The following is a 24,000-nucleotide window of genomic DNA, read 5'->3' as shown; positions in this document are numbered from 1 at the left end:
ATATATATATACATACATACATTTTATATAATATATACATACATACATTTTATATAATATATACATACATACATTTTATATAATATATATATACATACATTTTTATATAATATGTATATATATATATATTATATAATATATATATGTACATTTTTTTATATAATATATGTATACATACATTTTTCTATTGTAATACATATATTATTATCTCTTACCCCCCTTTTTTCTCGTATTTCCTCTAAAACACTTCTTCCAAATACTAACAACCATTTCTGAAAGGTCTGACGAGGCTGTTGGATCGTAAACATGGTCCAACATGAAACATATGTAACCAAACAGATAAAATGGTAATAAAACACATATTTGCTCTGCAATAGTATTGAGCACTCTCTTCAGGTTTTTACTAATTACCAGTTTTACAAAACATATATATATATATATATATATATATATATATATAAATATATATATATATATATATATATATATATATTACTTGTTTATTGTTATATAAACATGCCCACATCCCGCTGCTACAAATAGCCACTTGTAGCAGCGGGATGTGAGCATGTTTATATAACAATAAACAAGTATTATCAGCTCTTTTTATTGAGCACTATCTAACAACCTCGTTGAACGTTGAATTCGTTAGTCCATTACTTTTGAATAAAAAACCCCGAGTATATATATATATATATATATATATATATATATATATATATATATATATATATATATATATATATATATATATATATATATATTAGACATTAAGAGGACATTTTAGATAGATGATACCCGTTCACATACACTTTTTCATTATAAAGCTAGAACCCAGAATTAGATGGAATCGAGCAATTGCATCGACAACGGACAACGCCAGACCCAAAGTGCAATGTGTGTCAAAATTTTGGGGAAATTTTTGACACCCCTAACACAAAACTGCGAATAAAATATAAAAAAAAAAAACCTCGTAATTTCTCTTTTTAAAGTGGGTTGTTTATTTTCTTTATGGAATATATTTCCAAAATAAACTATTAAAGTCGTTTCAAAATTAATAGAAATATTTTTTTTTTTATTTAAAACAACAGTGTTTACAAAGTGCCTGCGCGCGTTCATGCAGCCATTTTGTTTACATGATGAAATCAATTGAATTTTACGAGTTAAACATTTTCAATTTTTTCACTTTAAAAATCTATCAAAAAATTTCTATAGGTTCCCTTTTTACGATATTTTCAGGTTCAATGTGAAATTTTATGCTCTTTCCAATAAACCGAATATGATATTCTAGACAACGTTTTTATGTAAATTCATCCCCATTCTGAAATATCTATTAAAATGAAAATAATTAATTTTCTCACCTCAAATTTATATATCACAAATTGAAGATAAAAGATCAATAAATAAAATAAGCTAATTTAAAACAAAAAAAAGAATAGTTATTTGCAAATTTATCTGTAAAGTCCAAAGTTTAAAATCTTTTTTTAAAAACCACGTTGAACTTTTTTTTATTTAAGTGTAACATTATAATCTTGTTATATTGCACAAAAAGTTTCGTTTAATTACGACAATTATTTATATTTCATTCAATGTTTTTTTTTAGATATTAAAAATAAATTCACTCCATAAAGAAGAAATAAAATATATTAAATCAAAAACTCATGTATTTCTTTTAGAGAAAAAAAATCAAAAATCGCTCGACTTTTTTTTTATCGGCAAAAACTGATAAGTGAAATGGGACTATTTTCAATTACGGTGGCCCATATTTACTAACTTTTGTTTACAGCCAGCAATAGAAAGAGACATTAATTCTGTCGCTTACAGGCCACCATAGTTCATAACTAAGAAATGGAGATGGTTATCTCCCCTTTTTTCCATTTGTGACTAACTGAAGTTGCGGTATTTTTTAATACTCGCTTAGTATTTTATCTAAAAAGGACATGAAATATAAAATATAAATTCTTAACAATGAAGAATGGAAGTATCCATTGAATAGTATTTTTTATAGGTAAGTGATTTTTTTGGACTTTATGTATACATATATTTTATCGAAATAAGTTAAAATTCGTTGATTTTCTTTAAAGCTTTTGTAAAGAAAACCGATTTAAAAAAAAAATATTGCATAATTTGCGACTAAACCTGTTATTTTTTTTTTTTTGAAAATTTGGTCTTTGTTACTTTAATGGAAAAAAAATTAGAATTTGAATTACATTTTTCAAGTAGTTATAAGCTTCGAAAGATAGGAGATCTAATTCTTCAATTTTTTATCACGCATTTTTAATGGCTCTTTCTGACACTGCTATCTCATCAGTGACGTGCCCCGACATAGGCGCGAACCCAGGTCATCGCACGTATGAAGTGTATAGGACGCGTGACTCGTCACATCATAGAATGTAGAACTGGATAAAAATATAAGAATTAAAAAAAAAATCCAGGCATAGCCAATAGATTGCGCCGTGGCCCATATGGTTAGGTCGTCAGTATTGCCCACTTTATGAGTGTGACGACCTGGGTTCGCGTCTATGTCGGAGCACGTCACTGATGAGATGCAGTACATCGAAACCCACTTTGGGCCTGGCGTTGTCTATTGTCGATGCAATTGCTCGATTCCATCTAATTCTGGGTTCTAGCTTTATCATGAAAAAGTGTATATGAACGGGTATATATATATATATATATATATATATATATATATATATATATATATTTGTAGTCATCGACATACAGTCCTGTTTCGTTGGATCACAACGCATCAGTGCCGCTAGACTAGCAAGCGGACGATTGAACCTAGAATCATCGCTTAACAGTCGGCAGTTCTACTAATCAACCCACGGGAGTGGCGCCCGTAAGTTATCTCGCCAAATGTCTATTTAAACAAACATCCGTCTACCACTTTTACAGTGGTCTAACCGTATGTTTAAAGAAAAAGAAAAGAAACATTCCCTTAACGGAATGTTTCTTTTCTTTTTCTTTAAACAATGTTCTATTGTAAAGAGTGGTTTTATTCATAAAGTCTGAAGAAAAGCTGGTTTTTGAAAATTTTCAAATGATATAATGTTTGAAATTGTCGACTGGACATGGAAACAATTGTAACGTAAAATGAAATACACTTTTTGTTGCTATCAACACCTTTTTTGAAGTCTTGATTTTGCTTACACAGTATATATATATATATATATATATATATATATATATATATATATATATATATATATATATATATATATATATATACTAGACTACCCCTGACTCGTTGGGTCAGTATGTTATATTAGCTATGGAATTAATGTATGAGCGTGACAAATGCGACGTAAAGAAAATAGTTTTTTTTTTACATAACAGAAACATTTCTATGAAAGTATATTAAAATGAAAAAAGAATATAGATAGATTTTCTATGAGTCGTTCTGTTTATTATAATTGATTATTTTTGAAAAAAAAAACATTTACAGTTACTGAATTATAAGTGGTTGGCCATACTTATAGGTAAATGTGCACTGAACAGAAACCATAATACTTATTATAGTTAAATTCAAATTTTGATATATCTGCTTTTCTTTTTCATATCGTTCATTTCTGTATTACTTTTAAGTTATTTTACACGTTACTCTTCCCATGTTAAATAATAATTTCGAAATAATAACGTTAATATTTCAGCGTCCCAATTGTTGTTCTTTTTTTTTGCGTTTAAATTATCCAAATAAACAATTGTTAATACTGTCTTCTATTTTTTTTTACATCGTTCATTTCTGTATTACGTTTAAGTTATTTTAAACCCTACTCTTCCCATGTTAAATAATAATTTCGAAATAACGTTAATATTTCAGTGCGCTGGTAATGCACGCATGTGCAACCGGATGTCGTAAACCATAATGTGGGTTACATACATCGTTACATTTGAGTTTTATAATTATATATATATATATATATATATATATATATATATATATATATATATATATATATATAATATAATAAAATCTTGTTATTGAAAATTTATTCAAATTGTAAAAAAATATATAAAACTGTAAGGAAGGTATACAAAATTTTAATTATCCGTTATTTATATATTATTTATTATACAAACATTGTTGGTTACATATGTGCATACATGTTTCAGTGGAATCCCAATTCAAAAAGACCACTCATCAAACTAAAAAAAGGGGCGATATTGATATTTATGCTCTGAAAGAAAGTGGGGTGTATACTTTGTGAATGTGAGCAGTAGAGATTTTGGAGGGAGGTGTGGTATTATTTTAACTTGGCAGTTGTTTATTGGCCTAAGTTTTCACTTTCATTCGCAGTAATATTATACCCTCATCGTTGTTACTTCCCTATCTTAGTTTTTATGTTTTTTTTTCCTTTTTTTGGTGGCGAATTCATTGTCTATCTATTTTATTGGTAAACTCTATTTGTTTCTATATTTAATTCCTAGCTTTTTTTATTCGTTCATTTGTTTCTCGCTTTTAAGTTATTTATTTATTTGTTTGTTTGGGACAGTGTAGCAGGGGATCGCAGTAAATTGAGAAAAATGTGTTTTTTAAAAATTAGAGAATTCGAAAGCAACCGTCTTCCTCATAGAATCGCCATTCATGCAAATTTTAAAGCAAAGCATCGGTAAAATTCACCAAACAGTGATCCACCAAACAATGATTGTGTGTATCACTATGGGTTCAAAGCACGAACTTTGGACTGAATTTTACTTAGTACTTTATCCGTTACGCCACAGGTGTGCACCTGATTGAGATAGACCTGAAGAAAGTCTGAGGTTACAGCAGGTGAAACGTTGTTAGAAAATACTCAGGATGAGAAAAATAGTCCGAAACATCCAAAAAATAAAAATTATCAATCCTCATCTCAAAAACTTAGAAAATAAATGTCTTTTTGATTTTGAGTTCAAAAGTTCAATTTGTACCGGGGATTGAATTTTCGACTTTGAAAAAAGTGTCACTTTATCCATCGTGCCACGGGTTGTGCTTAGTGTAACAAATAAAATACAAATAAAACTTCATTTATAAATTTTTCTTTAATTCTAAAAAAAAAAAAAGAAATTTTTTTTTTTTTAATTTTATATTTTTCTTCCAATTTGGGATTTTTTTTTTTTTTTTTTTTTTTTAATTTTACATTTTTCTTCCAATTTGGGATTTTTTTTTTTTTTTTTAAATTTTACATTTTTCTTCCAATTTGGGATTTTTTTTTTTTTTTAAATTAATATCAATTTTCACTTTCTTTTTGCTTACAGCGTTTCTAAAGTTAATGAACGCATACGTAAGTAGATTTCATTTCTTTATCCAATTTCATTTCCTTTTTTTCAAATCCACAGATTAAACACGGCTGCTGGCTTTCTGGCTGGGATCTAAAACATCCAAAACTCTTTCTGCTTCCATGTAAACCCCACTCCCATTTAGAGATTGACCTACTTTTGTTTGGTTCTAAGCCTGTTTCCCACCCGACTACAACTTGGATATCTTCAAGTCCAACATAAACAAATTCCTGATGAACTGCCCCCTTAAGTAAGACATTTTATCAAATCTCCAATACTAACGATTACTACAATACTATCCCATTGATTACTGTACACACAATAACCCTTATCCCGAGTGGCTTCTGGGCCTTGATAAGTGGTGATCCCCATGTAAAAAAAAAAAAAAGAAGCAAACTAGAAAACAGTATGTGAGCTGGGATCAAGGACACCATCCACTTCAAAAACTCTTTTAGCACTCACTTTAATCCCACTACCACTTAGAGATTGACCTGCTTATGTCTGGACAAGGCATAAAGCCATCTGATGTAAGGAGCTAACAAAACCCAAAAGATGATTATTTTAAAGACAGGAGATGCCTATTGGCCTTAGTTTTGAAAAGATGAAAGCTGTAGGTGAGATGAAAACTTAGCAGGAAGAGAGTTCCACGAGTCTGCAGTTCTTGGAAAGAAGCTACTGGAATATGAAGCTGTGTTAGAATGAGTTATTGAAACAGTAAATTGATGAAGACCACTAGACCAACAAGTTAAACGAGCTGGAACAAAGGAAGCAGGGGATTTTGAAGAACACATGTCATAATAGTATTTATAGGAAACACAGGCTAACGACATTAATTATTAAGAAATCTCAAATACAATAGAGACATACAAGTTTGTGTGTCGGTCGGCACTAACCCTATTTAGGTTTAACTGGCTTCCTCCAAAGGAGGAAGTTTCATGGGAGTATAAAATTCTCAAGCGGTCCCCACTTGCATGGATATCCCCGTTAGGGGAGATGATGACGTTAGGTTTTTGCAACTCTTGCAGAGAGATGTCCACCTCCTCCTATATACTGCGGCTGGAATTCCCAAATTGGTCGCCCATTTTAGTAATAACCAGGCTCAACATTGCTTAACTTCGGTGATCTCATATCTCTTGCTTCCCTTATTTTATTTTTTTAGTCCTCACATTCCATGAACGTTGTTTCTGACAAAGGGGAAAGACTTGCTGTTTTCTGGGTAATTATCAAAATAACTCACCAAAATGGCGCTCAATATGGATACAGCAACCACTGGAGACAATTTCTTCAATTGGAAAATCTTTTTCTTGCTCTGGGAGTATTGGCCACCTGAAAGAAAATGATTGCTTTAGGTCCAAAATGTAACCCTCTTTTAAAAGGCAAAAGTAAAAGTGTTATTAATATCTATCATATGCAGGGCAGTTTTTTTTTGTGTGTATATGCATAGCTAAAAGTCCTAAACTACAAAACAAAGGCCCACAAAATTGATATATTCTTTATCAGTGTTGCTTGGAATGAATATTAAAAATTTATTTGAAAAAAAAAAAAGTTCATCGATCTGTATTCCAACCACTAACTAAAGGGAAGTAACACGTTGTTTTTATAAGGTTAATTACCTTATGCTGACTTATTTCTCAGGTTGTTTGTGTACATCATGTGTGTGTCCATAGAGAGGAATGGGCTAGATGAAGAAGAGAGAGGGAGATACTGAAGTTTTAATAAACAAGGCCGATTGCCATTAGTCACGTGCTCTCGTGTAATGAATGAATGTGTGAATGTAGGATTGACATGAAATTCTTAAAGATAAACTAAAATGACCAAAAAATGGGCTGAAATGAATTAAAAAAATAAAAAGTAAATGACTTAGAATGACTTTAATGAACTTAAGGATGAATTGAATGACCTTAAGAATGACTTGAATGCTTAAAAAATAACTGGAATCCTTCAAAAATAGCTTGAATTATCTGGAGAATGACTTGAATGGCTTTGAGACTGACTGGTTGTAAAGTGGGTGATCATTTTACATTAAATTAATACAGAAAAGTGACCCCCCCACTTTATATCACAAAGTTACAAACATAAGTACAGCATGTAGTATGAACAGATACTACACTTTGATCTTGATCAAAAGGCCAAGAAAAGCTGTATTTATTTGCTCCCCCACCGAGCAAATTATGCACAAGGCCGATTTTTAATGTGAGGAGTGAAGGAGAAATTGGGACCAACTCCCCGGGGAGTAGGGGAGCTGGATAGTGACAATTGGTATGAAGGCTTGCCCCTAAATTGACCAAGGTCGCCCCCACATATGGTCTTTGCTTGCAGTATCTGCCGGAACAGATCTTGACCAAAAGGCCAAGAAAAGCTTAAAAAGCTAAGAACAGCATCTATTAACAACAGACCTTTGATCTTAACCAAAAAGGCCAAGCACAAAAGTGTCACGGACACACCGACCGACAGACCAACCAACAGACCAATGGAGTAACTTATAGAGTCTCTTGCACGCGACTAAAAATATGTTACATTCTTGCCTCAGACAATGCCAGGTAGCCCTGCTAGTGTTTAATAAAGGAGAGTAGAAAGTGGACCTTGCTTCTCTTATTTTGTCTTCATTTTCCATGGGCAATATTTCTGACAAAGGAGGAAGAATTGCTGTTTTCTTGGTTGGAATCTATCCATATAACTTTTATCATTACCAAGTTTTTACCTGAAAGTATTATTTTTTATGTTGTGTATGTCAGAGATAGTTCATAAATACATGCATACAAATTATTTGTATATATAAACCCTTAATGTAAGTTTTAAATTGAAAGCCATGTTTAATTTCAGAAGAGTTTTGATAGGTAGCTGATCTGTATAAGTCTTGGAGATGAAAACGAGTTTTTTGGTGGGTAGCTAATCTGTATTAAATCTTGCAGGTAAAAAAAATAGTTTTTGGTGGGTAGCTAATCTGTATAAGTCTTGGAGGTAAAAAAGAGTTTCTGATGGGTAGCTGAGCTGTATAAATCATGGAGATGAAAAAGAGTTTTTAACTTTAAAATTTTGCAGTTAAAGAGCAAAGATCTTTTATAATGTGGGCACAAAGAATTATGTGTGGGAATTCTAAAAGATCCAATATTTTCATGGAGCAATTTCAGTTTCTAATTGGTTACTAGCAGAACGTAGCTCCATTTGATTGGTCAGTTCCTATTGCCAGTATCTATAAATAGAACCCTCCAATTTTATTTAATCATACCCTCATTAAAAATTTGTTAAAATAGTGCAACAGTAAGTTATTATGCCATTTTTCCCCTACATTTCTCCAAAGTTGCTATAATCATAATACACTTTCTAATATTTAACAGTCAACTTCAGATTTAGTAGTTAAGTAGAAGGGCCATCCTCCCAGGCTTTGCCTTCTCACTTATTTAGAAGGATGTTTGTTTATTGCTACTCACCTGAAACGCTACTACCGGGAATGCCGATTGGATGAACCAAACATTTTTTTTTTTTTTGTAAGCCATAATGCTCTTCCTCTAGGGTGCTAGTTTTTCTACTCCCACTTTTCTGACCCTTGTGTTACATCTTCTCACCGTGGCAAGGGGATATAAATAAAAAGTAGAAGGAAAGAACCTCCTGAAGCTGAGACGTTAATTTTAGAACTGTTTAACCATCCTCTGCCCTCCCACTGTGTCCTTTTCTATGCAAGCAAAGAGTGTGTAAGAAAAGATAATTGTCGAATTTCCTTGGCACTTTTTTGACAGGCCACTGTCATCAGGAAATACCTTTCACCCTAACCCTCGGTTGCAACTCTTGGCGTGAGGCATACAGCTTGTGAGAATTGGTTCCTGGAAATGGTGCTAATACTTGTGCATACGTAATTACAATAGAAAAATGCGAGCATAAAACTTTGAGAATAAAACTGATTTATCATCCAAGCACTACCGTGTTTGAATATACGGTTAAGTGGCAGGTTCAGTTATTTAGAACTGCTTTAAAGCTTCACCGCTCACTCATTTTTCGACCAAATTTCAAACAATTATTGCAGTTTATAAATCATCTTCTCAGCTATATTGTGAAAAAAGGAATTTTCAATTTTCGTTCAGTAAAACAAAAGTTATGATAAATTTAGTTGTGTTCAAAATCGTAAAAACACGTAAGGAGTTGGGCGGCGTTTTTTATGACTGGTTTCCATATAGAATTAATTTTACTTGTCCTAGGATGGGTGTCCTACTAATAATATATATATATATATATATATATATATATATATATATATATATATGTATATATTACTTGTATAAAACAATGCTTTTCTATTTATCTTAGATATATAGCAGGTAAAATACACCCACCTAAAGTTGTCCTACAAAATAAATATTATCGAGTTATTTCCTTTCGTACGACAACTCTTTATGATAATGAAACGAAAACATTGTTTCAGGTCTGTTTTCTGTTCTTACATAACATCATCGCTGGATTATAATTATATCAAAATATTCCGAGCTGGTTTGGAGACTTACGTAGAACTAGCCTGGGTACCCGGCGTTTCCCGGGTGTTTGGAGGTGTGTGTTGAGCCACAAAAAAAAAAAAGTGGTAGTAGGCAAGCAGGCTCGAAACCGTACCGTGAAGGAGGAAAAGAATGTGGAAAAAAAAGGGATGTCTTTGCTGTTGCAGTCATCGCCAAACCAGAAGTGCCGAATGTTTAAATTAAGGCTAGTCAATCGAAAAAAGGGATGACTTTTGAAAATGTCGCTGAAAAAAGGTATCCCTTCCTACAGAAAAGTGCCCAGTTCAGGGTGAAGGAATTAATGCTTTTAGCCAATTTTTCAATATTTGTTGTCCGAAAGGTTAAGCTTCAAAACGATATCAATCTCATGAAAATCCGGCGCCTCTGTCAAAAGTTTTTGTGAGACATACATACATACATACATACATACATACATACTACCAACGTAATAGATGCACTGAGACTAAAGCTGCTTTCAGGACTGCCAGCAACCACTGTAAAAGAGTAATAAAAAATGCAAGAGAGCTATATGCCCAGTCTGTTAAATCCAAAGTAGCTGATCAGCGGCTTGGTTCCCACTAGTTTTGGCAAATAACAAACAGGATCCTGAACAGAAGTGTGCGTTCTATCCCAACCATTATCAATTGACCAGAGGTCATCTCCTCAACATCAGACAAGGCCAAACTATTTGCAAAGAACTTTGCAGCTAATTCTACCCTATGCAACAAAGGCCATCAACTCCCCATAGTTCCTCCTATAACACAGAACACACTAGGTAACATACAAATATCTGTGCATGAGGTCGCCAAGCTAATCAAGAACCTTGATTCCAGTAAAGCAACTGGCCCTGACGGCATCCCAATTATAGTGTTAAAAAAGCTTCAACCAGAACTTGCTCCCGTACTTACGAAACTGTTTAAGCGTTGCCTTAAGAAGTGCTTTCCGACTCCCTGGAAAACCTCATCAGTATGCCCTGTATTTAAGAATTCAGGTGATAAGTCATCTCCCTCTCAGTACAGACCAATAAGCCTCCTTTGTGTTATGAGTAAGTTGCTGGAATCCATATTAAATAAAGAAATAGTAAACCACCTCAGCAGAAACAATCTTCTTAGTGACACACAATATGGTTTCCGTTCTGCAAGATCTACCGCAGATGTGCTAACGGTTATCTCTCACAGGATTAGTGAATCTCTTGACAAAGGCTTCCTTTCTAGGGCAATTGCTCTTGACATATCAAAGGCCTTCGACAAGGTATGTCATAAGGGCCTACTTCACAAGATTTCCAGCTACGGTATAACTGGAAATGTTTTCTCAATCATTAAATCATTTCTCTCCGATAGGCTCATAAGAGTAGTGGTCGATGGACAAAAATCAGAGGCCTGCAGTATTAATGCTGGAGTCCCTCAGGGGTCAATCCTGGGCCCAACTCTCTTCCTGATCTACATCAATGACCTCCCTAAACACATACTTTGTTGACATCTATGCTGATGACACGACCATCTACGGCAACACATCAAAGGCTGTAAAGAACAAAGTTCTCTCTGATTCTCTCTCCTCTGATCTTGAGCGCGTGGTTCAGTGGGGGAAGTCGTGGCTGGTTACCTTTAATCCATCTAAAACCAAACTCCTATCTTTACATCATCAACGCTCTGATCCCCATCTGGCAACAATTGAAATGGATGGCTCTTGTCTGGGAGAAGCCCCGTGTTTTGACAAGCTTCTGGGTTTGTCCTTTACTCCTGATCTGAAATGGAACATGTACATCAAGTCTGTTGCCAAGGTCGCTGGAAAGATGGTGGGATCCTTCTACCGCTCCAGAAGATATCTCACTACTCATGCAATTCTCTATCTATATAAAAGCCAAGTACGTCCAAGGATGGAATACTGCTGCCATATCTGGGCAGGAGCTGCTAAAAACAGCCTATCCTTCCTTGACAGAGTACAAAATAGACTTTGTGGCTTAGTGGGGGATGCCCTTTTCTCTACCCTGCAACCTCTCTCCCACAGAAGAGACGTTGCGAGCCTATCCTTGTTTTATCGTTATTTCCATGGCAGGTGTTCGTCTGAGCTCCAATCTCTGGTCCCCCCTCGCCAATCTTTCACAAAAAACATCCGTCTAGCCGAATCCACTGTGAAAAATTTCCCCCACTCTTTATCTGTACCTAAATCAAAACGTGGATTCCATGAACAAAGCTTCTTTCTTAGAACTCCACGCCTGTGGAACTCTGTTCCGTCTGCCTGCTTCCCACCTGACTACAACTTGGATGTGTTCAAGTCCAACGTTAACAAATTCCTAATGAACCGCCCCCTTAAGTAAACACTTCATCAAATCTCCACACTAACGTACTGTACTTGCAATAACCATTATCCCTGAGTGGCTTCCAGGGCTTGATAAGTGGTGACCACCGTGTAAAAAACAAAACAAAAAAAAAACATACATTTAAACAGACAGGTGAGATTTATATTATAGAAATGCGTTTTATAGCTTGCCACTAAAAAACCGCTACAGCTGGAACTATTGAATATTTTTATTTCCATTTAATATTTTCGATCCTATCTAGAAATAAAGCCGATATCTGTGCTGTCGACAAAGCCTTCATTGGAAAACTAGCACGTCACCCAGCGTTGCTCGGTCGCAATGTACTCAAATGACACTCAAGATGAGGACAGTAGTCTGAATAATCCCAATGATATGAAATTACTGAATTCAGTTTAATTCTAGAGTGTCACCGTTGTCGACCAAGGGAACGGTTAGGGTTGGGGTTAGTAAGCCATTCAGTTGGTGTCTTTATTTTATTAGATGTGTGCTAGCAACTTCGACCAAGGGAAGGGTTTATCAGTTATGTGTACACAGTGTGATGATGTATGGAAGTGAAACCAGGCCAGTGTGAGTTGAGGACATGTGTTGCATGGAGAGAAGGATACGATGGATGTGTAATCTAAGTCTTAAAGATGGCTCAGATCTGATCAACTCAGAAGAAAAGAAAATCTGCACAGTATAAGGAGACGTGTGCAGAGCAGGAGACTTTGTTAGTTTAGTCACATTAAACTAATGTATGAAAGTTTTGGGGTTAACAAATGTAGAACAGTTGAAGTAGTAGGTCCAGTTCACAGTGGAAAGCCAAGGAAAAGATGGGAGGAAGTGATAAAAATGCACTTGAGAGAAAGAAGGATAATAAAAACACAGCCAGAAAAATACCGGTTTAGCGGTAACTCGGTATGTAGAAAATTCTGTAGAAATTACCGGTACATCAGTAACTCGGTCCGGTAGGATTAAAATCATGGCTGATGGAATGTGAGCATTCTATCCTCGTGAATTGAAGAAAGAGTTCCGTTCTGAAATTCCATACAGATTTCCGAGTTCGACAAAAATAGTCTCAAGTTCAACAAGATACACTTGAAAAAGATCGGCAGTTACATCGGCCGAAACGTTGTGAGAATATTAACTATTATTATTATAGTATTTTTGGAATACAATGATTGTTTTGGTTTTAATGTAACAAAAATGTTGCATCCCTTTGTCTGTTTCACGAGTATTTTTATGGTGGATGCTCCAACAAACTACAAGCCCTTGTATTCCCTCGATCTAAATACCCCCAACAAACGCAATAAGCAGCAAAATCCCACCCCTTCACAGTAGAGATCCCTAGATATAAGAAAGCCTTCTACTCTAATAGTTTCTTCCCCAGAACTGCTAGACTTTGGAATTCCCTTCCGGTTTTCTGCTTCCCCAAATGTACTGACATGCAGAAGTTCAAGTGTAATGTGAACAGATATCTTGCTGCTCAACTCCCTACATAGTATCCCTACAACTTATGCCCCTGATAGTAGTCCCCTACACTAAAGTAGCACTTTGCCTTGTTTGGGGTGAAAATGTATATTGTTTTTTATTTCCTCGACAAATATTTAGAATTCGTGTTCAAATACTAATTTGTAATCTATTTCTAAATTGCTAAACTGAAAACACAAATTGATTTCTTCTTTCTTTTCTTTTCTTTACGATAAAGCTGTGTTTATAGCCGCGGCGCGCAGCTGTAACCGCTCCACTAATTTGGGAGTTGCTTCTGTTCCCCAATTTAGAGCTGATTATCCTTCGCCTCACTTTATTTTAAGTATCACCCTCAACCCCTGCCCAGAACTCTTGCATCTTAAAAAAAACAAACTGTTTCTTTATGCATTCCAACTATGTTTTCAATAACTTCTTTAACATATATAATATGGGGTGTTGGACATTATTTTTAAAAAGGTGCCTGTTGAGTAAAACCGCAGTTTAGTGGCTTGAATTTAATGAAATAAAAATTGTGCCCAGGCGATAAATTTTTTAATCTTGTTTTTGTTAAATATTAGCAAATAAGGAAGCATTTTGAACTAAAATCTATTAATTATTACGCTTGTAATCGTAAGTCCATACTCAGAATGTGTACATGTGCTGAAATAATCGCTAGAAAAATAAACAATGGCGTCTTCATACAAAAGGAAGTTAGCAATTATTTCAGCATATGTATACATTTCAAATGTGTTTTTCTTAAGAATACAAGCGTAATACTAAATAGAGTTTAACGTAAAATGGTTTCTCATTTACTAATATTTAACAAAAATAACAAGATAAAACAATACTTATTCCCTTTACACAATTTTGACATCACATTATGCCCAGGCCACTAAACTGCGGTTTTACCGCATGTTGTTATGGTTGGGGAAACAGGTGTGATACTATTGACGTTCTCACACACCCCAAAAATGTGTTAGGAATTAAAGGAAAAAAGAAAAATTATATAACAAAAAAAAAAGAGGAAATAAGTTTATCAGCATGACAAAGATATAGGAAATTGTTCACCAAGCAACACAAAAGGAAACTAAAATAATATTTTTAATCAAGGTGTGGCAGACAAAAGTAAATGTAGATATATATTTACAGTTTCTTTACAGATTCTTTGAAGTGTTTTACAACAGTTTATGACAGGAACAGTTATATGAACAGTCTTTGGTTTGCGACGGTTGATGACAGTTATGAATTGGATAGAGTGAAAGGCAGGTCGTTGCTTGGACCAGATCGGAAGAGCTTTAGCAGATCGACATGATCTGACGTCAACTGACGAAAATGGCCTTGATAGAAAGTAGATATAGATGTTGACCTTAGCATGTAGACGGTCGATGGTGTCACGCATGCACACAGAGTGCAACTGATATTTACCTCGTATTTAAAATCGTGTTCTTTATATTCAGTAAAAATTTGTGTAAGAATATTTAAGATAATGAAATAATACTATTAAAATCTTTTTGAAATATTAAAACAGTAATAAAATATTTTTTAACTATTAAAAATTAAAAATAAATTCGAAAAAATACTAATAAAATATTTTTAACTATTAAAATAAAATCGAAATAAATACAATTAAAATATTTTTTAATTTATTAAAAATTAAAAATAAAATCGAAAGAAATACTAAAAATATTTTTTAACTATTAATATAAAATCGAAATAAATACTATTAAAATATTTTTTAACTATTAAAATATTTTTTAACTATTAAAAATTATAAATAAAATCGAAAGAAATACTAATAAAATATTTTTTAACTATTAAAATAAAATCGGAAGAAATACTATTAAAGTATTTTTAACTATTAAAATATTTTTTAACTATTAAAAATTAAAAATAAAATCGAAAAAAAATACTAATAAAATATTTTTAACTATTAAAAATTAAAAATAAAATCGAAAGAAATACTAATAAAATATTTTTAACTATTAAAATAAAATCGAAATAAATACTACTAAAATATTTTTTAACTATTAAAATATTTTTTAACTATGAAAAATAAAAACAAAATCGAAATAAATACTATTAAAATATTTTTTTAACTATTAAAAATAAAATCGAAATAAATACAATTAAAATATTTTTTAACTATTAAAAATTAAAAATAAAATCGAAATAAATACTATTAAAACATTTCTTTAACTATTAAAAATTTAAAAAAAAATCTAAATAAATACTATTAAAATATTTTTTAACTATTAAAACTTAAAAACAAAATCGAAATAAATACTATTAAAATATTTTTTAACTATTAAAAATTAAAAATAAAATCGAAATAAATACTATTAAAATATTTTTTTAACTATTAAAAATTAAAAATAAAATCATAAGAAATACTAATAAAATATTTTTAACTATTAATATAAAATCGAAATAAATACTATTAAAATATTTTTTAACTATTAAAATATTTTTAACTATTAAAAATTATATATAAAATCGAAAGAAATACTAATAAAATATTTTTTAACTATTAAAATAAAATCGGAAGAACTACTATTAAAATATTTTTTAACTACTAAAATATTTTTAACTATTAAATATTAAAAATAAAATCGAAATAAATACCATTAAAATATTTTTTAACTATTAAAATAAAATCGAAATAAATACTATTAAAATATTTTTTAACTATTAAAAATTAAAAATTAAATCGAAATAAATAATATTAAAATATTTTTTTTAACTATTAAAAATTAAAAATACAATCGAAATAAATACTATGAAAATATTTTTTTAACTATTAAAAATTAAGAATAAAATCGAAATAAATAATAAAAATATTTTAAAAATATTAAAAATGAAATTGAAATTCTTTTGAAATTGCATCATATTATTTCCAGTATTGTTGATACAAGAGTTATGTCCCTTTATCACAAGAAACTGATGTTATCCATATACTTTACAGATTTTAGCCGAAGTGCAATTCAAAATCAAAATAAATACTTTTAAAATATATATATATTTTTTTTTAGTTTTGTGGTTTATTATATCACTCTTTATTTATCAAATTTTGTTTTTAAAACTTAAATTTTGTCTGGAGAAGGCCTTGAAAAAGGCTTGAAAATGGACATTAAAAATCTGTATGAATTCTGGATCTTGGGTTTGCGACAGTTGAGGACAGTGTCTGGTTGACAACAGTTGCGAGTTGGAGACAATCAAAGGCAGAGTGTTCTCGGAGGAGATAGATACATAAATTTGTCAACCGACTGATGAACACAACCTCGACAGCATACACAGATGTTGACCTTAATGTGTAGAGGGCCAATGGTGTCACACACGCACCCATAGTGCAACTGATATTTACAGAATTTGTTAGAGTTTATGTTTTCTTTTGCTTTCCCAGTTTTATTTTTATATTCTTGTGAGTCAGTGCAGCCCCTCGGCAGTTGCCTATGCATGGGAGACGACAACATTGCTAGAAGGAGAAAACAAAAGAACACTTCCTCTCATTCCTTCCAAAAAAAAAATCAGGTCTTGTCCAAAATTCACCCTATATTAATAAATAAAGAAAAATCTGTATGATGTATGTACCCATGACGAAACGAAAATATCATATTCCAAAAATCGTGTGAGTTAATCAAGTAGTTTTATTTTTACAAAGAAAATCACTTTTAAGTGATTAATGGGAATTCATAGGTATTACAGCAAAAAATCTTGCAAGTTTAAATTATGTCGAGTTATCTCCCTTCGTTATTAAATTTTAGATTGTTTTCAAAATGTCAGACAAGACAGCTGTTCGCGTTTTTTTGTTGTTTTTTTTGTGCTTTGCTTTATTTTATTTTTAAACTTGTGAGCCACTGTGCACTTCTCAGCAGCCGCCAATGTGAGAAACAACGACATGGCCAGAAGAGAAGATGAAGGAGAAGAAAGGCATGGCACACAACGTTGGGGTTGTCAATCGTTGACGAGCAGATTAGTGAGTGCTCCTATCATACAGAAAGCAGGAAGGAATTTCAAAGGCAAAGTATCCGGGGAAAGAAACTAATCCGGTAGAAAATCGGTTGACATTAAAAAAAATGCCCAACAGTGTTTGTTAACTTAAATAAACGAATAAATGAATGAATTAATAAATAGATGAAATACAGAAATGAATAAATAAATAAATAATTAAAAATAAATAAATAAAATAAAATAAAAAAAGGCATTCAAACTTCCTGGTTCCCAAATTATTATCTGTCACAGATTTTAGCTGAAAAAAGTATGAGGAAATGTCAAACCGGTCATCACTTTTTTCTTTCCACTCTTTTCTCTTTTATTTAAGGGTGTCAGCATAGCCAGAAACAGAGTATGGTTTATTTAGTTTCATATATATATATATATATATATATATATATATATATATATATATATATATATATATATATATATATATATATCGCTTGATTTTGGGGGGGGGCAGGGGGGATAAAGATTCTAATATTTTTTAGGCAATCGTGCAGTATAGTTAACAGCCAAGAAATGGAAAACAAACAAAATATACAACAAATAACATTTAGAAAATGGAATAAAATTAAATTTTTTTATCGACCTACATAATTTTAAAGTTCTGAAATTTTAAAAAAGTACTTTTTTTATTTTAATACAAGAAGATGGCAACGCAAACCTGGTGCACACATGGGAATGAATAATTAAGCGAAGCAAGACAATCACGAAAGAAAAAATGTCTATCTACGACATAAAGGAGATTTACAAGTGTTTGTGTATGTGTCTTGCAGATAGTAAAAAAACTACACAAAACACACCCACAAAGTTGACACAGTTTTGTGTGCATTGTCGTTGACAAAATTTAGGAATATTGTTTTTAATATTCATCTTTTTGGAGGTCAACAGGAACAGAATTAGTCGGAGGGGGTCGACATTTAGAGTAACTTTTTAATGTTATTATGTCGTAACTTATATATATCTTTATATATATATATATATATATATATATATATATATATATATATATATATATATATATATATGAATGGAAATGTATAAAAAAGAATACGAAAAGTATAAAAGCTTATAACTTTTCTTTATTCGTTTTCAATTGGTGACGTGCAGGAATACAAAATAATATTATGAAAAAAAATTAAAAAACTTTTTTACAAGTACATAATTTTCAACCAATCCTTCAGTCTTCATCGGTGTAGTGAAAAGGTATATATATATATATATATATATATATATATATATATATATATATATATATATATATATATAAACTCTAATATGGTCACCTGACATACTGGTTCCCGTCAGATCATCGAAGTTAAGCAACGTTGAACCTGGTCATTACTAAAATAGGAATTTCAGGCGCTGTATGTAGGAGGCAAGGGTTGCAAAAACCTAACATCGTCATCTCACCCTAATTGGGATATACATGCGACTGGGGATCGTTTGTGAATTTTGAAAATTAGTGGGGCAGGTTATCTCAATATTCAATAAGAATCTTTCACTTAGGGATACAAGCAACAAAATTGGCACAAATGACGTTTAGAACAGACATTTTTAGAAAAGAACGTTAGCCATCAGAAAATTCAAGATGGCTGCCAGTTTTCAAGATGGCTGCAGAAGCAAACCTGACAAATTTCAATTTTGGTGCTTGTATCACCAAGTGAAAGATTGTTTCAGCAATCTGCCCCATTAACTCCCATAGAACTTCTTCCTTCAGTGAAAGGCAGCTAAACCCGACGCACACACACACACACACACACACACACACACACACACACACACACACACACATACAATATGGTCACCTTACATTGTTCTGGAGAATGGAAAACATAATAGATGAGTTAAAAAGTATGTGCAACATCCTCCTTCCCCCTCACCCACTCTCTCTCTCTTTCTCTCTCTCTCTCTCTCTCTCTCTCTCTCTATATATATATATATATATATATATATTAGTGTTGGGACGATTAATCGGAATTGGGAATCAGAAAAATCGGAGCTTTTGGGGTATCGGAATAGGTATCGGAATCGGAAAATTTTGAACCTACTTTCCGATGCCAAAATCGATTCATTAAATCATCGTTTTTATTTGATTTTGGTTTAAGAAACATCTTCCATTATTTGTAATAATAAAAAAATAAATATTTATCGGGACAAAATAACACTTTCATAGTAAAATATTTAGAGATTTATAAAGAATCGGAATTGGTAATTGTATCGGAATCAGGAAAACTATTGGAATTGTCTCATCACTAATATATATATACTAGCAAAAGTACCCGTCGTTGACTGGGTTCAAAAACAGCCTGCAGAAAATGGACTCTGATTTATGAAAGTATGATAGGTTATGAAAAGGAAGGGTTGTAAAGAGATAGCTTTGAATTTGGGGGTATCAAAACAAAGCAAAATATGATGAAAGTAAAAATAAAATAGATAAACCCCATAATTTATTACACCATACTTGTTCACACTGAAACACTTATCACAATATTCTGTGGATCTATATTAAAAAACATTGTTAAAGTTTGTGACATATTTCCATTCTATGGAGGTCAGGTGCGAACGAACACCCCATAATTTTATTATACCATATTTCTTCAAACTGAAACATAATTATCAAAGTATACTTACGCAGATAGATATGGAAAGTCTTTATTAAAGTTTGTGCCTATTTCCATTCCATGGAGGCCAGGCGCAAACGCAGACCCCACAATTTTATTATACCATCCCTATTTAAGTTAAAACATACTTATTAAAGTATTCTTATGTACATCTATATTAAAAACACTTGTAAACGTTTTTTTTTTAATTTAAATTTTTTATTTCCATACTTTGTGGACCAGGCATGAACGCAGACCCCACAATTTTAATGAACCACCGTTCTGTCAGATCAGATCAAACATACCCATTCCTGTGTCTCAATACATCTTCTATCATTATATGCAATCAGTTTTTTAAAATAGTCAACCAAATAGGAGCCTATTCGTGACTACACACACAATCAGCTTTTTATATATATATATATATATATATATATATATATATATATATATATATATATATATATATTGTTTTAACAAAAACCAAGACATCAAAGAATGGGTTGATAGCAACAAATAGTGTATTTCATCGTTAGTTACAACTGTTTCAAGACTATTCAGACAAATTCAAACATTATGTCGTTTGAAAATTTGCACAAGAACAACCTTTCTTCAGACTTATTGAATAAAAACACTTTAACAATAAAACATTATGGAAACCATTTCCCTTATAAGGAAAAGAAAACAAGCTAAAATATTTTACCTATATCTCATCCTTGCAAAGTTTTTTTTAAAGATTTATATATATATATATATATATATATATATATATATATATATATATATATATATATATATATGTTGTGTGTGTGTGTGTGTAGTCAGTACCAACTCTATTCAGGGTTTAACCGGCTTCCTCCGAAGGAGGAAGTTTTATGGGAGTATGAAATTCACAAGCGATCCCCAGTCGCATGTATATCCCCGTTAGGGGAGATGACGACATTAGGTTTTTGCAACTTTTTGCAGGGAGGTGTCGATGTCCTCCTACATACAACACCTGAACTTCCCAAATTGGTCACCCATTTTAGTAATGACCAGGCTCAACGTTGCTTAACTTCGGTGATCCGACGGGAACCGGTGTGTCAACGTGATTATGCCGTACCTTTCCTTTTCTCTCTTCTCTGTCTCCTTCTCTCTCTCCTCTGATTCTCTTTCTTTTCTCTTCCCCCCCCCCTATTTCCTCTCTCTCTCTCTGCTCACTGTCTATAAATCATCCCATCACTTTCTGCAGCAAATGGGGTAAAAAATGTGTGTGTTGTAGGTGTGTCGCGTAGTTTTTACCTTTCTAGTTGATAGTTTACTACATAATAACATTAAAATAACATTAAAAAGTCGCTCTAAATATCGACTAACCCTAACCCTAACCCTAACCCCCCTACCTTTCCGACCAATTCTGTTCCTGTTGATCCCCAAAAGGATAAATATTAAAAAAGAAAATCCCCAAATTTTGTCAAAGGCAATAAACAAAAAAATATATATCAACTTTCTGGGCGTGTTTTGTGTTAACGACATGGTCTCTGAAAGAAATAAACATTATACCGGTTGTGATAGGAGCAACTGGCTTAATAAAAAAGAATCTTCAGAAATACTTAGAAGCAATCTCTGGAAGACCGAGCTGGAACGAAATACAGATAGCAGCCATAAAGGAAACAGTGTCTATTCTTAAAAGAGCCCTCCGCTATAAATTTAAATTGTAACAGAATCAAGTGATAGCTCCAGGAGGGATTAGCCCCTTGACCTCTTAAAACTTATTGAATAAAAAAAAAAGGGTAAATCTACTTTATATAGTAAATAAACATTTTTTTCTTCTGTGATTGTCTTGTGTCGTTTAATTCTTTATTCCCATGTGTATACCAGGTTCGGGTTGCCACTTTCTTATATTAAAATAAAGAAATACTTTTTAACAGTTTCAGAACTTTAAAACTATCCGGGTCGATAATAAATTTTTTTTAATTTTCTTCCGTTTTCTAAATGTTATTCGTTGTATATTTTGTTTGTTTTCCATTTCTTGGCTGTTAACTATGCTGCATGATTGCCTAAAAAAATATAATCTTCAACCCCCTTTGCCCACCCACCCCAAAATCAAGCGTTAGTGATCGATATATGTTCTGTTGGGAAATTCTGCTAATACTTTGATCGAACATCCAATAAATTCTTTAATTATTTCACATAAACAACAATTGACATTGATTTTTTCCCAATAAGATAATTCAGTTATTGATTTTTCTTAAGCGTTCTTATTTCCTTCGTGTGGTTTAGTTTTGCTGCCACCAGAAAAACGTTCGATTTCAATAAACAATTTGATTTTTGGTTACATAAGGATTAGCTTAACGACGTAGACAACAAAAAATAAGTTTAAAACAAAGTGTAACATTGTTTCTTTGAAAAAAAACAAACAACATATTTTTCTCTTCCCACTCTCTTTTCTAATGCTACCCCCCTTCTCCCCTCTATACCATGTCCCCCTCTCTCCCCCTCTCTCTTTCTCCCCCCTCTCTCTCTTTCTCTCTATCTCTCTTTCTGGCAATTGGGAAAAAAGTTGATAGAATAAAAAGTCGCTCTAATTGTCAACTCCCCCTCCCCTAACTAATTCCATTCTTGTTGACTCTCGAAAGAATGCATATTAAAATAAGAAAAGTTATTATATTCTGTCTGAAGGGTTACCCCAGGGGTAAACAAAAGAATGTAGCATTCTCTCTCTCTCTCTCTCTCTCTCTCTCTCTCTCTCTCTCTCTCTCTTTCTCTCTCTCTCTTTCTATCTATCTATCTATCTATCTATCTATCTATCTATCTATCTCGCTCTCATTCTTTGTCTCTCATCTTTTTTTTTTCTTTTCTTTTTCTTTTCCTCATCATCCCATTCCCCCTCTCTCTCTATCATCGCGTTTTCTCTGTCAACTACAAAAAAAATATGGTTCATAAATTAATACATAATAACATTAAAAAAAAAAAAACACTCTAAATATAAAAACCCCTCACCCCGAGTAATTCTGTTCTCTGTCGACCCTCAAAAGAATGAATATTAAAACAAAAAATATACCTAAATTTTATTTAAGACAATGCTTAAAAGCATACTCCCTTTGTGGGTGCCTTATGTAGTTTTGTACTTTTAAACTTTTATTTGATACACACATACACACACAACTTTTCTTTATATAATAGATATATATTTTTTTCCGACGGTGATTGTCTTCTGTAGCTTAATTCTTGATTGCCACATGTGTACGAACTCTGGGTTGCTATCTTATTGTGCCTTTCTTTTTGGTGATTGGATCACATTAATTAATAGTTAAGAACACTTTTTTAATCGATAATATAAATCTCACCTGACTGTTTAAATGTATGTATGTAGGTATGTATGTATGTATGTATGTATGTATGTATGTATGTATAAAACTTTCGACAGAGGCGACGGATTTTCGCGAGATCGGTATCCTTTTGAAGCTCGACCCTTCAGACGACAAATATCGAAAAATTGGCTAAAAACATTAATTCCTTCACCCTCAACTAGGCACTTTTCTACAGGGAGGGGTCGCTTTTTTCGCCTATATTTTCGAAAGTTATCCCGTTTTTTCAGTTGTCTAGCCTTAATTTAAACCTACGTCACTTCCAGTTTGGCGATGTCACGTTTTTTTTAATTTTTTTTTCACGTTCCTTTCCTCCTTTGCGGTATGGGCTCGAGCCTGCCTGCCTATAACCACTTCTTTGTTTTTTTGCTCAACACCTCCAAACACCCGGGCAACGCCGGGCAACCAGGCGAGTATATGAATATTTGATACTTATGCAACGATACAACTTTTTTAGTTTTCATATATATATATATATATATATATATATATATATATATATATATATATATATATATACATACATATTAGTACTCGCG

At 32.3% G+C, this 24,000-nt stretch overlaps 1 protein-coding gene, 1 long non-coding RNA gene and 1 pseudogene across 4 annotated transcripts in view; 1 reads left to right on the top strand and 2 right to left on the bottom strand.

The window, feature by feature from the left end:
* Nucleotides 1-24,000, top strand: part of LOC145246074 (cilia- and flagella-associated protein 99-like) — a 697,934-nt gene that overhangs the window by 9,257 nt on the left and 664,677 nt on the right. For all 3 annotated transcript variants that reach the window (XM_080107923.1, XM_080107924.1, XM_080107928.1), the window contains one exon: nucleotides 5,242-5,267. In XM_080107923.1, coding sequence (XP_079964049.1) covers nucleotides 5,256-5,267 — 12 coding nt within the window. In that variant the 5' untranslated portion in view covers nucleotides 5,242-5,255. Of the gene's footprint in view, nucleotides 1-5,241; nucleotides 5,268-24,000 lie in introns of those variants that run through there.
* The window catches only part of LOC145246075 (uncharacterized), a 124,737-nt gene that overhangs the window by 52,364 nt on the left and 48,373 nt on the right, over nucleotides 1-24,000 (bottom strand). Inside the window, exon 3 of the long non-coding RNA XR_013863071.1 lies at nucleotides 6,500-6,588. This is a non-coding gene — a long non-coding RNA (uncharacterized LOC145246075). The remainder of the gene's footprint in view (nucleotides 1-6,499; nucleotides 6,589-24,000) is intronic.
* Nucleotides 21,100-21,218, bottom strand: LOC145246386 (5S ribosomal RNA; annotated as a pseudogene).

The sequence above is a fragment of the Euprymna scolopes genome, chromosome 23 (genome assembly GCF_053919585.1).
Source record: "Euprymna scolopes isolate OS-2025 chromosome 23, ASM5391958v1, whole genome shotgun sequence".
Lineage (NCBI taxonomy): Eukaryota > Metazoa > Mollusca > Cephalopoda > Sepiida > Sepiolidae > Euprymna > Euprymna scolopes.
This window is presented reverse-complemented; position numbering and strand designations above follow the sequence as displayed.